Source organism: Rhea americana, unplaced genomic scaffold (assembly GCF_003343005.1).
Source record: "Rhea americana isolate MKP2758 unplaced genomic scaffold, rheAme1 scaffold_206, whole genome shotgun sequence".
NCBI classification, from domain to species: domain Eukaryota; kingdom Metazoa; phylum Chordata; class Aves; order Rheiformes; family Rheidae; genus Rhea; species Rhea americana.
Genome location: NW_028186217.1, coordinates 1,400,615 through 1,415,099, shown reverse-complemented (window position 1 = coordinate 1,415,099; position 14,485 = coordinate 1,400,615). Strand labels below are relative to the sequence as shown.

Here is a 14,485-nt window from a genome sequence, read left to right as displayed (position 1 = left end):
GTGTGTATATATATATGTGTGTGTGTGTATGTATATATATCTATATATAAAGGCTAGATTTCTTCCCTATAATGCAGATACTTTACACTTTGAATTCCTTGCTGTATGCATGTTTTTAAAGGAAAGCTTTTTGTCTTTCTGGTATATTTTTGCATTTTTAGACAGCATTGAGGCCAGCCAGCCAGAACTTCATTTATGTGGTACATAAACTTCATGGAAAACAGAACAACACGGTTATAAATTTAAAAATTGTGCTGACTGATGCATGCATCTAAGGAAAACCGAGTGTTTATTAGCATTGCTGCCGTGGTCACGCGTGAGTGCTGAAATAAGCCGGAGCCGGCCGCGGGGGAAGGCTGGGCTTGGCGCAGCGCGTGGCCACGGCCGAGCCGGAGCCGGTCCCGGGAAGCGGCCGCGGCTCAGGCGATTTGGAAGTGGAGACGGGTGAACTGCATTGCATGCAATGAGCCCTCTCCGGAACCACCCACCCTTCGGAGGGCACCGCGATAACCCGTTTCGCTGCCTCGCGGGATGAGGCCGTGCTCCCTAGGGAGCGGTTACACTGTTGCATTTATCATATGTCAGCAACAAAATGAATCACTTCAGCTACAAATTTTAAAAATAGTTTGTTTTGTTATCCATATAGAGCCTCAGAGAGAATTTTAAGTTACAGAACCCAAGCTATTAGTAAGGTACTGTAATCGAATTGCAAGCATTGCCTAGGGCTGTGGTGTGGTCTGTGTGTTTTGCAAAATCCGTAAGGGGTACAATGTCCATGTATCATGGATGGCATAGCGTTTCTGCATCGTTTTCTCCACAATTTACTTATTTTCTCCTTGCCTGTGAGGGTGACAATTTTTCCACCTGTCCCAAAGCTGCAGAGCCTGTAGGATCTGTATATTAGGATGGGTATAAATGCGCACGGAGGAGAGGAATAAAAGGGAAGGAAAACACGGCTTGTCTCTAGGTTTTAACTAGCTCTGCATGTTGCCCACCAAATTTCCCTGCACCCTGTACCAGGGTTGCACCAGTTCGGGGAAGCAGTCCCGGCCTGCGGATAGACGCCCTGGCCAAAATCCAGAAACGCAGCAGAGGGAGGTCCCCTCCTTCCGCCGAGGGTGCTGCATTGGCTTTGCAGCTTCCAGAAGTGCAGCTGCGGAAGGAAAAATATCAATTTCAGTATTTCTGGAGAACCGACACTCCCCGCAAGGTCCCACATTGGCACTGCGTGGTGGAGCTGGTGCCGAGGGTCGCTGGGCAAGGTTAGGTGTAGAGCGGGCTGCAAATTTTCTCTTRAAWWWRAAATYCTSWTKAMWWTTTYTTKWTKKKTTTTTTTTTTTYTRCTAAGCTCAGACCGTACTGGGGAAAAATGAATACAAAACTTTAAAGCTTGCATGTTAAAGCAAAAAAGTTTTAAGTTGTGATAATAAATCTCAAAGATTTTGAAGAAGTTGGATGAAACTAAGATGTCCTGTATTTCCCTCCCAAGACTGAATCAGGTCCAAAGAGTCACTCAAGATCGTTTTCTTTTCACAAACGTGTTAGCTCAAAGAGCAAAATAGTAAATAATGTGAGTTCTTACACCTTGGCTTGGACTGAATGCTGACCTTAACTGAGGTGTGGTTGTAAGATTTTTGGTTTATTTATAACATCTTAAGTTTTTTTTCTTCAAAGGTAGACTTCTCTTAAAAAACAATACAAAACAAAAAAACACAACCAACCAGCCRCCCCCCTGCCACGGGCAGGATACTTGTGCGGGTGTGTTCCACGTTTTTCCTGGATCCGGTGTGTTTACATAAAACTCGGGTAGGATGGGATCTCGGAGGCAGGTGTGGTAGATCTGGATTTTTCACCCACCAAAAAATAAAAGTGTATTTCCTAGCTGAAACCTCAGCTCTGGCTGTGCGTGGCGCCGCGGGCTGCGTGGACCCAGGCGCCCGCAGCAGCGCGGCCGAGGGCCCGTCTCGGCGCCGAYGCCGATGGGCAGGCGCGTGGCGCGGCTGCGCGGGTTGCGTGTCATCCTCGCATCCTGAGTAACCGGGAGGGAAGCAGAGGTAGAGGAAGGAGTAGAGACCTCTTCCTGCAGGTGCAGCCGTGCTCCCACGGAGCATTACCTTTTAAGTCAGTGGGGCTGCTCAATGTGGGAAGTTTCATGCGTGTTCATGATGCAGAGGATGCTTGAAACTCATTGCAAGTGGCGATTTACCATTATTTTCTGATTCCATATGACAAATACAACAGTTTGTGAAACTTTTTTTTTTCCTCTAAATAACAAACAACAGAAAATTCTGCAGTAGTTACCAGAAAGGGCTGTAATGTTCTATTCCTGCCTATTCATAACACTAAGTGGAGAAATAAAGGGCCAGAATAAAAGCAGGAGGAGGGAGCATTTGTTACGGGTTACAGTGATTACTGTTCTTATTATAGACTTACAGATTGCGACACTTAGCTTGCAGCTGAGGTACAGGCGCTGCTGCTTTGAACTTGGTGTTTCTAAAAGTGCTAAAAGTGTTTTTATGGACTTGTTATGAAGCTGTTAAAAYAGGGTTTAGGGACTCTTAGTGGACACCTTTAATTAAAGTGTAACAGCATTCATATCTYGAGGACTTTTGTCAAAAGAATAGTCATTAAAGATCTGAAAAMTTCTTGAAGAACTGTATTTTTCCACTTATTTCTATTGACATTAGTTGCTGCTAGTCAGCTTTGGTAGAACTATACCTTGCTGGAAATGCCAGTAATTAAGCCGTTGCCGTTTGATGCAACGAGCTTTCTCCCGTGCAAAGCTGAGCCCGTGCTCCTCGGCCTACCTTAGTGGTGAGTTAGGCGTGCCGCCGCCGTCCGCGCCGGACTGCACGCGAGCTGCTCTTCGGGGAGCACCTTGAGGGCTTGTTCTTCTCTCGTGGACGTGGCTGCAAGCCCTGGCCCGRGTAGTAGACTATCGTGTCGCAGAACGTATGTTTTGTGAAGTTCTGGTTGACTTTGACTTACCAGAGCCTCAGGTTTGGATGTCTGTCGTGTACTGGAGTGGCTGAGCTCTCGGACAGCAGCCCCAGCTTGAAGACTTCAGTCTGGGCCAAGTGGTTGTAAAATGAGCAGCCTGAATGGTATGCGGCGTGGGGTCAAAGCACGCTTCCCTCCCGGTTGTGCCGGCGTGKTTTCCTTCTGCGGTTCGCGTTGGCGCCTTGCGAGAGCAGGCCGTGCTCCAAGACTCCTAAGGTAGTGAGCTGTAGTTACAGTACGATGCGTATTATAAATAATTCATACGTGCCGTGTGTGAGCAGGGCTGGGTTTCTGCCCGTTTCGCGGTCCCATGGCTGTGTGATGATTTGTTTGGATCTTGTCTCGTGTGGATGGTGGTGCAGGAGATGAGCTGCTGTCAGGCTGCCCTGAGGACTGCTGTTCAGGTGGTGACTTCTCKCTTTCTCTGTCTTTTCCCTCGCCTGTTGGTCTAGTCTCGACAGACGCCCGAGGGCGAGTTCCTGCCGCTTGATCAGCTTGAACTGGATGTAGGTTTCAGCACCGGGGCCGATCAACTTTTCCTGGTTTCCCCGCTTACAATCTGCCACGTGATAGATGCCAAAAGCCCCTTCTATGACCTGTCCCAGCGGAGCATGCAGACGGAGCAGTTCGAGATCGTCGTCATCCTAGAGGGCATTGTGGAAACAACGGGTGAGTAGGAAAAAAACAAGCAAATGCTTGGTAAAACGTGTGTATCTGCATAGTTCTTATYGGTCACGATCTGAAAATTCAGTAGTTTAAACTGATGTTTAATCTAAAGATGCAATACAATTCTGTAAATGCTTCCAGACTGACAAAGTCTTACTGCCATACAAAGTGAAAATGCTTGAGCAATTTTTTTTTTTTTGAAAAATTGCAAAGAAGATGCAATGAGAGCTCCCYGCTGGCTGCGCCCCGCCTGCGGTGCGGCGCGCGTGCCGGGTCTCCCGTGCACGAGGGCGGCTCTCGCCGCGGCGGTGCTGCGGGAGCCGGGGCTCGTGCCCTGCGGGAGGGGAGCRGGGCTCCTAGGAGCAAGGATCACGTGTTTAGAGGTCGTACTCAGAAAACGTTCTACCATATTTTCGGTTCATATGCCTGCATCCCTGTGTCTCTGCTCTGTGCCACTTTTCTAATGTAAGAGGTAGTCTCCTAGAACCCAACATTGCAATATTTTAATAAATTCTGCCTAATGCCCAGTGAGGCTGGTGACAGCAGAACTGAATCGCTGGTGCTTTTCAGGAAAAACTCTCACTGATATTACCATAATTTGCTTGTGTAAGGATTTGCGGGCTGACACACAGACCAGAGGATTCCAGTGCTTTCGAACAGAACTGTTTTAAAACATATATGATGGGGGGGGGGAAGCAATTTTATAAATAACTCATTAGAATTTTAAAACAAACTACATACAAATACAAATTGTATTTGTATCCTTCTGAATACATTTTTGTAGCGCTCAGACTTAGACATTGCACATAGAGCAAAATAATAATTGGGAGTGCTTTCTGAGTCTCTRAGTCCCAGCTCACGTAAGTTTGCAAATGTTGTGACCTAGTTTTATAAGATGAGATGGATGTTGGATAAGATAAAGCCAAGTAAGTTCTGTCTYGATAAAATCCTTTCCATTGCTCCATGTTTTAAAGTTAAAAATTTATTTACAATAGTAAGTGGTGGAGAAAGGCGCGTTTGAGGAGGAAGGCAGCGTCGAGCTGCATACAGCTGAGGACGGAGCGGAGGAAGAGCCGGCGTTTCCGAGAGCGCGCTGGCGGGGGCACTGAGGAGGCGAAGGGCTCTCGCGCCGCGGCAGCCTTTGGCACGTGAGCTGGAGGGTGTTTTTCAAGCTGCAGCGTTTTTGCTGATGTCTTTCCAGGAGATCGTTTTTACCGAGTGTGGTTCAGATGAAGCAGATAGGAGCTGACATGAAGAAGAGGCAATCTTACGTAAGCAGAGAKCCCTCCTTGAAGAGAGCAGAGGTGGATGGTAATAGGTTTAATACAAAACCTGGAGGACCCTGGCGTGCGGGGGCCTGGTGCCAAGCGCGCTGCTGAAAGGCACGACCTGTCTCTGTACGCTGGTGCTCTCCCAGGAGAGCCGGTGTTACAACTCCCGTCTGCCCCATCGCGCACGCTCCAAAGCAGAACGCCTACGGCGAAGCCAAGGCCTCTTCCTTCTGGAAACACGCAGTCGTTCATGCTCACGGAAACGTGCAATTTGAATTTACAACTGTACGTTTGTGTCAAGAATAATGGGAAACCTTTCATATCGGTTACTTTCCCGAATAGGTCAGATGAGATAAAATGGATTTAATTAAAGAGGTGGTTTTCTGAGGAGTTAAATCTGATTTCTGAACACTGAAGTTAGGCTGACTAAAATTGAATAGAAACAGGCACATCATTTAAAGCAAATATAATGTGCCCCACTGATGCCAGATGCTATGCAAAATAGGTTTCTTGTATTTATGGAAATAATACGTTGCAGAAATCTTCCACCTAAGCTGCCTTAATTTATGGTTTGCTTCTGATCGCCCACAGTCATCCCAGAGCAGAAGCAATAATTTGATGGGGATTCCTGGAGTATTTTACAATAATTTGCAGCTTGCACTCTTGGATTTTTTTTTTGTAGAGAAAGTTTGTAGGAGGCTTGGTCTGTTGTATTTTTTTCATTTTCAGTGTAAAATAAAGTGAGCTGCTCTTGCTATACAGTGTAAATGATGTAAGAAGTGCAATAAAAGTTTTAAATGTTTGCTGGCTTGGAAAGAGCGATGAAACRGTAGACAAGAAATAAGCTGCGTTGTTTAGAGACCAGGGTGCTGTCTTCTGTTAGGTGCGAAACTGGTGCTTGTTTTTTAGTTTATGGCTGTGAAAGTCAGTGAGTAGGCCGTAAGTCGGTGAGTCTGCAAAGGGCAGCTTTTCAGGGGAGCTTACGTTGCGGGTAGCTGAAGAAGGAGCTGTGATGATATTGGTACGTCTCACAGGAGCTGAGTGAATCCTGATTAATCTGCGTATAGCTCGGAACAGCCGTGCTGATAATGAGTCTGTAGACTGCTGGGAAGTAGGTTGGCGGAAGATTAAGTAAACTGTGCTTGATTTGCAAATGAACCAGAGTTAGAGCCGTGAGCGTCTGAAGTTTGAACTGAATCTGGTGTGACTTGCACTGGAGAGGGCTTGGGGGTTTGTTTTGTCTGGTCTCGCCTGTCCCCAGGAGGAACAGGCAGCACCTGAACACGGGCAGGCTGAGCGGAGACGAAGTTTGAATTACTTGCAGACAAATGGGACATTTTTGTGCTGCAACCRTCAGCTCAACAAGCCTGGTACTTCTTCCGGCCCGGGACGGCCGCCGTAGACTGAGCGGTGTTGCGCTGTCTCTTGAGCCCCAAAGCACGGCCACGGTGACGTGTTAATACTGTTGGAAGTGGTGTTTCTTTTAGTTGGGGTGCAAGCTATGTAARGAGGACAGCAACCTCCGCTGAGCGAGTCTTCCGTACATCCGCTTTCGYTGAGGATTTCCAGTTGCACGATAAAACAAAGCTTTCCCAGAGGGCGAAAGCYTCGAAAGCCTTCCTACCGTTCTGCCCAAAACGCTGCCTTTGTAGCAGTTATCCATTACTCTGCATGGAAAAAAAAACCATCAGGAAACATTTTATGTCATTCATTTAAAAAATCTGAAATTGAATTGGATTTTAACATTCRTAAGACTACATTTCAATATTAGAGGACAGTGAAAATGGATGAATTTCTATAATTACCCAGTCCTGGCATTTGGTTTCTTTCCTGAGGCAAGAGATATCTAAAAGTCAAATTTAATGATGCCCTTTTCTGTGTTGCTGAATTTCCTTAGACTGTTCTGCTGGCTGGCTGTGTGCTGCAGTAGGCCAAGGTAGTGTTCTCCATTAGGTAGTCCTCTGTGAAATACTGCCTAGAAGCTCCTTTTCTGAATTTAAAATTGGACTCCAGCTTTAATGCTTCCATATGAAAACTGTTAATGTCACTCAAATATCTTCCTTCGCAAGTGATGAAATCCATACTGAGCAGAGCAGTCGTTTTAGGAGTAAATTTTATTCAATATTGGATGCACTTTTTTTGCTTCAGTTCTGTGACTACTGACTTGACAAGTCAAGTCAATGCAGAGGATCTGATTAAAATAGCATGGCTTCTGAACTTAGATATCAGCCAACCTCRTAATACAGCCAATTTTCTAAAGTTGCTGTCTTATTATCGTTTTTTTTTTTATAAAATTGACTTGGAGAGCATCGATACCATGGAGATGAATTGCTTTTCAGGCCATAGAAACACAGAGCAAATGMGTTGTGCTGCTCGCTCTCCGTTGGGAAGTCCTTGCAGTCTGCTTTAGGTGAGCTGACCTTGCTCGGGTTGCGTTAGGCTCCCACCACGAGTATCTGGTAATGCTGCTAGGTCAGCATATTTAGTATTCATCAGTTCTTCRACTTAATAGTATCACATAACAATAATATTACGTTGTGGCATACTCTAAGCATTTCTTTTTTTCTATTCGTGTAGAAATGGCAGAAATGGCCTACAGTCTGGAACAGAATGACGAAGAAATGCATGTAGAAGTAAAYGCAGAATGCTGGTTCTACCAAGAGAAATTAAGAGATAATTAGAGTCACTGGAAGGGTCGGGGGGGCTGATGCAGGGTGAGCCTTTGCAGGGAAAAGCTGTGCTCCCCTATGTCTGTAGGCAATAAGCATACCAGCTGCATTGCTGTCTGGCTGGGGCCAGGGTGTGAAGGTCTTGCAAGTTTTAAAGAGTATTGGAATATGTTATTAGAGTATTTCTCACTCTAATACCTTTGATTTATTATGATAAGGACTTGGAAGTCCTAATAGTATCTGGTTTGGAGTGAGCTCTGTCTTCCAACAGAGTTAAAGCCATTCTTCGTTTTCTTTAGCAGGTGCTTCTAAAGYTTTTTTTTTCCTTTGCCTTTTTTTTTTTTGTTTTAATCAGTTAACTTCTGATATGCAACATTACCAAGTACTTCAGAGAACTGGTAAATATATACAATAAATTTCATTTTCACTGTCTGCAGGGACACTAAAAATTTTCTGGAGAACTCTAATGAGTTGGTTAAGTGGGATCTTCCTGCTTATAAATCCCTCTTGGCTGATTAAAATCACCATTTCTAGTACCTTCTCTCCTTAAATCATATAAAATGATTTTTAATAGATGTCATCCAACTTGATTTAATTMAATTTGCTGCCTAGTCACTGAAACTTCAACTTCTTGAAATACAAACACTTCTATATCCTTTCCTTACCCCCTTTAATGACAGCTCTTGGGTGGGTTAGAGAATAAGACGTGGTATATTTTTTAAATTCCTAAGTATTACGATACGTCAGCGTTCCAGGAGAACAACAGATAAAGGTGGAAGAAAAATACCCTTTAACAGCTATGTTGCTTTTCAAAATTCAGAATGGTTCATACGGCTAGTAGGTGATTGGTCATCACTTAGGGTTATTTTTTGGTACGTGTTGCGCCCCTGCATTATTAGACCACATATAATTTTGAAGTACACTCAGAGCATTGGTTTTCGCAGACTTGTGCCTTGTCCTGGTTTCGTGTTCTCGTGCGGAGCGTTTTAAGCTCCGTTGTCGGCACTGGAACGGCAGAATTTTGGGATGCTGCTAGTAGGGGGGACGGTTCTGAGCCGCGTGCCGGATGGCCCTCGGAGGTGCGGGGTGCGCCCAGCAGCGTGGTCCTCGGGGCCGGAAACGCGTGCGGGAGCGCGGCACGCGAGCCGCTTCGCCGGGCGCCCGAGACGTGCTTGGGAAGCCTGCAAACGCCGCGCTCGGAGGAAGGAGATCAGGCAGCGCGCCGTGCTTTTCCAGCGAACCGTCAGAAATCGAGCCCGGTGCCCGCGTCTTGGTTTTTCCCTTGGGTAATTTCTGCTTTGGTGAGATCCGTTCAGCAGTAATTATGGCTTGTATAAACGTTCAGTGTTTTTTAGTGATAATAAAGCGATCAAGGTTCTGCGAAAATGTAGCAGAAGTTATTGGGAGGAACACCTGGAAGACAACAGTTTGGTGACCGTGTCCCTTATGTAACTTGCAACCCTTTTATTTTCGGTAGTGTCCGCCTCCTCCTGCGTAAGGCATAAATTCCCTAAAGCACTGATTTTACTGCATAGAGCTTCCATGGTTCTTTCTGCCTTTTTTTTTCCTTAGATCTCCTTTAAGATAGATTAGAGAAAAAYGGTAGTGGTTTGAATCTGAGGCTCTGTATGAGCTTTCCTTTCACCGTATAAAATCTGAGTAACTAGTGATTCATCAAAAGTCCCGGCTTTGTAAAAAYACTGCTGTTCGTACTTAATCAAACAGAACATTTTTCTTGAATGAGCTGCCTAGTGTCGATCAAAAGTACCACAGATGATCCTTACACAATCTGTCTACACGCGTATTTCAGTTTTTTTCGTGAATAAGTATCGGCGGGGTAGGCACGAGTTAGAAATCTCTAGCAGTGACGTGTGCAACGATCTAGAAAACACAGGGGCACTAAAACTTGATCTCGGATATAAATCTGTGCAGCGCCTTCGGGAAATCGAACGCATCGGCCAAGGAAAACGCCGGTGCGCGGTCCCGGGAGCGCCTGCGAGCCGCAGCCCTTCGCTTGGCGGAGGTCGGCTTCCCCGAAACGCCCCTGGACTGCCCCTCTCGGAAATTCAGAAAGCGGCGAGGAGCCTCTGCGGCGCTCGARCGGCGGTGTGTCGCTCCGGGTGTTCGTGAGGTGATAAGCAGAAATTGGGGGGCTTAATTTTATTCTTATCATCGTACCATCATCACTGTGTCTCCTACTGAGTTGTATAAATGATTCAGTGATTTTCATGCTTCTGGACAGAAAAAAGCTTCGGCTAAAATAGCCTCCGTATGGGAGTTACAAGAATAGCTCTGTGGATCTGTGGGAAGAGGGGCTTAAAGAACTATTCAACTCATATATGTGTGTGTGCATGTGTGTGTGTATATATATGTGTATTATGTATATATTTTTGAAGTACATCAGAATTTGGGTTTGAATCATGATGAGTTTGAGCGGAGTTTCTCTGTCCTGGCGTGGGGTTCGGGCGCGCAGAGGGTTACCCTCCGAGCTCTCAGCACGAAGGTTATTCTGAAGTAGTTCCAACAAAGAATGAGAATACTTGTCTGAGGATGGCTAAAYTTTATCTCAATTCAGAAAGTGTGTTACTTGCTGCTGCAGACTGAATGACTGCTTTTGCCCCTTTTCATRTTTTTAATAGCTGTTTCCACGGTAGTTTTACTTCGGGTTTACCACGAATCACTGACGCAACGTGGCTGCCCGAGGAGGAGCAGCTTGGGGTCGGAGTTTCTGCGTTTGCTGGACTGGTCAGCTCCTTGCAGAGGTGAAATCGGCCAAAGTGACGTGTGCGGGTAGTGCTCCGGCTCGGGTCTGCGTAGGTCGGTTGCCGGGTTGCTTTGAAGACCCCTCTCGTTGCTGCGTCTACGCAGAAGTCTGTAAGCCGCGGGAAGCTTTACGTCCGCAGCGGCTGCCTCCGAGGGCCGCCCTCCCTACCCATTTTCCGATAYAGTCCGTCCTTCTCAGATTATTTTCTCCAATTTGTCAATGTTATTTTAATATTAAGTTTAGAATTTTAATTTAATCGGGTATTCTATTTTTTCTTCCTGTTCAAAAGTCCCGTTCCTCTGCCTTAGGAGGAAAGCGAGTTGATTTGACCTGATTTGCTCTSACAGATCCAGTTACGCCCTTGCTCGTCGCCTTGCTATCTTTTAGCTGATTAAGCCTGGTTRTTTTGTACAGCGTTCGGTGGTGTTTTGAGGCTATCCTGGCTGGGCTGCCTCCTGCCTTGTCCTCCTGTGCACACGTGGATCCTGTGCTTGCCCTTCTGCGCTCCTCTGGCATCTCGCCCACCCGCCGCTGGGGTTTTTATTTATTTTATAGCGGAGTCGTCACTGCAGCCAGTGCTCAGAGTACTTGAGGACAAATTTTTTGAGGCCTAGGCAGTTTTGAAACATCTAAAATACTTAAAATAATTTCTACCCTCCTTTGTGGTATCCAGAGTTTCCATTTTAGCCACCTGATCAGAGCTAAACTTTTTAGTTTGCTGACGCAGGAAAGGCACTAAACACTTCAGTCATCTTGGGATCGCATTTTATTACCCTTTTCTCCCTACTCATCAATGAGTATTTCTTTGCTTAGTTCTCATTTAACTGTGTATTCCCTTCGAGTGACTCGTGGTTTTAGAGTACCAGAAAGCAGCGGTAGTTGCAGTCGCTTCAGTAAAGATGCGGCTGTGTTGGAAGATTTGATGCTGAGCAGTGTCGTTCATTCTTCAGATGGTTTTTCTTACTGTTAAATCCTCTGTTACAAAACCAAAAATGTTTATTCTTTTGCTTGAGAAGGCAACTCTGAAGACATGAATTGCAGAAGTGGTCATTGCTGGAGCTAGTAGCCAAAATCCTAACCATTCATATAAATAAATATAAAACTAATTTTACCCTACTTCACAGTAAGCTGTTAGAAATATCCAGCATACTAGCAAGGAGCTGCCTTTGGAGYTGTTTCTGAACCGACACTAATCAGGTGATTTCTTACCTCTTCTGCTTTGATTCATCAGCTCCTTCCAGCTCAGGACTCATGCTTGGCTGTCGTGCTAGCCTTAGAGGTATAGCCACAGCTGAATATAATTCGCATCCTCCTGTTTATCACAGTATATAAGCACAAGTTTTAAGCAATCTGTCATAATTCAGARGAGCGTGAACTGGATGTAGCCAAACTGTATACTAGAAAAAACTCCCAGCCGCCGGGGTACACAATTACATGTCACGTAACTTGYAGTGTTTTCCTAAATACCGCACCTCTGCGATAGCAAGGGATGGTTTGCCCAGCAGTATCGTGGAAGAGTTCCTGTGTCTGCACTGAGCTGAGTTTACCTGGGATTTCATCAGTCGGGAGGTGGCGATTTTCTCCCGAGGGTGAAAGGGGAACGGCGGAGGGAAGGGGGGAGGAAGGACTCTGCCCTTCCAGCGCTCCGGACGTTCGCCTGACGCCGCGGGGTGCCACGGGCTCTTGCTGAGAAGGGTGGTAATGGCAACTGCATGTGATTATTAAGTCTTTTAGGAGTTTCCGGGATTCATCTGAATTGTCAAAGTTCTGCATGTGTTCCTCAAAAGAAAACATGCTTTGGATATTATGTAGTCTAACGCTCTCTAATCTTTGCAAGATCACTCAAATACATATTATTTAGCAAAGTTAAATAATAAAATAACTATATATACTTACCTTTATTTCAATGTAGAAGTATGAATAATGCAGAAATCTACAGAACGAGGCTGGCATTGCCCTAGCACRGCTCCGGAGGCTGCTGGAGCTGCAAAGGCAGCAGCCTTGTCAGCAGGTGAGCTCCAAGGTTGTTTTTCTTTGCCCGCAGATCACAAAATTGTTCAGCTGAGGCTTTGTAATTTAGGCTGCGCTGCTGTATCTGGCATTTAGCGTGTGGGTATTGGCAGGCTGCAGGGGAAGGCCACGTCCTCGTGGCAGCTGGCGAGCGTGCGTGCGCATGTGCGTGTGCACGTGCGTGTGTGTGCCAGGGGAGCAGGGAATGCCTGGGAGCGCGGGAGGCAAACCACATGGCGTTGCACCAAAAATACTCGCTGTGGTAAGGACTGGTTGTGGGATTTGCTCTGATTTGCTACTGCAGTTAGCAAGGTGACGTGGCCCATTTAATGCTGATGTCTCCCAGGGTCTGCGAGATCTCGTATTCGTGTGCTCTGCTGTTGCTCTTCGCTCGTCGCAGCCTTTAGCTGTGTGATGTCTCTGTAGTAATTACATAGCGATGATGCTTTTTTATTTTTATCAGAGGATGAGAGTTAAAATCTGCAGTGCAGAGAAAACCAGTGCTGTTAAAGATATTTTAGTTAACTGCCATGGTAGAAAGCTTTTTGCAGAGATGCATTTCTGTYATTAAGTACAGAAATACATTTTCTATCTTAATTTCTGTGACTGCAGCCAAGACCCTTAAAGTTTGTTCTGTTTGCGACTCTCTTCGTAGCAGAACCTCAGCGTTGAAACTACTGGTTAGCGCAAGAGACGACGCGGAAGTGTCAGGAAGGAGGAGGAACGTGACCATCTCCCCTGTTGTGCAGGTGCAGCATTGCCCAGTTTGAGYGGTTTGTGTAGCATTTCTGCAGGCGTTTTCTAGGACGGGGACGCGGTTCCTGTGTGCTGCTCTCACCCGCGCAAGCCTGGCGCTTCCGATCACCGCGTCTGCCGTCGAGGTCGGGCTATGCCGTCGAGGAACCTGCAGCACCTGGGCTTAGGACCGTTTTTTGGCCATAAGATCATAGGGACTTGTAAGATTAAGAGACTCCTTCGTCAGTCTAAGGGCAACCTTCTTGATCTTGGTGGGGAAAAATAGATTAAAATATAATGAATACGTAGTATTACTTAAATATCAGCAAGCTTTTATGTCTGGCCAAACTGCACATGGAGATGGAACAATYTGAGAAGGCACATTCCTGAAACCATTTAAAGAGAGGTCTCCTACCCAGCAATCTGTATTGTAAATTTTGATTAACAGGAATGGTAAGGATTGTTGAGGGCTGCAGGATCCAGTAAGCTTGTGCTTATTCTTTGTCTGGTGTTTATTATTTTAGATTATCCTGAGCTTTTTCAAGTCAGACATGCTCAAAAATACCGTTCTCACCACAGTGAGAATTTAAGGAGAAAGACCAGTGTTTGGGGTAGGACAGGTGGCCTATTTTGRTATGGTAGGCAATGCGTCAAACGAAGTCTCGAGACATCAGAGATCTCTTTAAAACAACTCCTTTGAGCACTGGCACAAATTCAGCTTGTGGGGCTAATCTGCCCCTATGTTTCCGTGGCTGAGATGGGTCGGTCACATTGGTGCTGRTTCAGATGCAGCTCGGGTAAAACCCGGGTCAGCGTGGTTTCGGCAAGGCTGCGCTTCTGACCTCTTGGTCTCCACCCCTCGGCTTTAATGCCGAACAAGAGATACAGCGCTCAAAAATGCGGGACGCCAGAGCGTTGCTCGAGCGCGCTCCCCCGGGTGCRGTGCCGCGAGCTCCGCGTTTTGCATGCCTCTTGGCGCTGCTGCTCAGCGTAGCATTATAAATAGCTAGTTCTATTAATACAGCTGCAAATGGGTGAGAATTACAAGAGCAATATTTTTAAGATACTGCATAAAGTGGAGACATTTAAAAGAGAATAAAGAAAACTATTTTTTTCCAATAGTAGGAGAAAGATTTTTAAATGCAGCCTCTATGGCAGAATTTAACTGTTAATGAAGACATGTCTCCCAACATATTGATGTCTTGCATAAAAGATTCAATGATATATTCTGTATATGTATCATAATATGTATTTTAAAATAGAGATCGTTTAGTGAGCAAAGTCATGGCCAATACCTACATTTTTTTTTTTAATTCTGGGAGTCGTTCCAGCAGACTTCTCCAGCACACAGTAAGCAAACCAGTCTCTCC

General features: G+C 45.8%; 1 protein-coding gene and 1 long non-coding RNA gene across 2 annotated transcripts in view; one reads left to right on the top strand and one right to left on the bottom strand.

The window, feature by feature from the left end:
* The first annotated feature begins 3,443 nt into the window (after window positions 1-3,443).
* The window catches only part of KCNJ3 (potassium inwardly rectifying channel subfamily J member 3), a 35,178-nt gene continuing 24,136 nt past the window's right edge, over window positions 3,444-14,485 (top strand). Inside the window, exon 1 of the mRNA XM_085304339.1 lies at window positions 3,444-3,669. Coding sequence (XP_085160465.1) covers window positions 3,612-3,669 — 58 coding nt within the window. The 5' untranslated portion in view covers window positions 3,444-3,611. The remainder of the gene's footprint in view (window positions 3,670-14,485) is intronic.
* LOC146596219 (uncharacterized) lies at window positions 11,127-12,512 on the bottom strand. Its single transcript, XR_014895786.1, has 3 exons — window positions 12,263-12,512; window positions 11,580-11,637; window positions 11,127-11,345 (listed from the first exon to the last, which is right to left on the bottom strand). It is a non-coding gene; the product is annotated as an uncharacterized LOC146596219 (long non-coding RNA).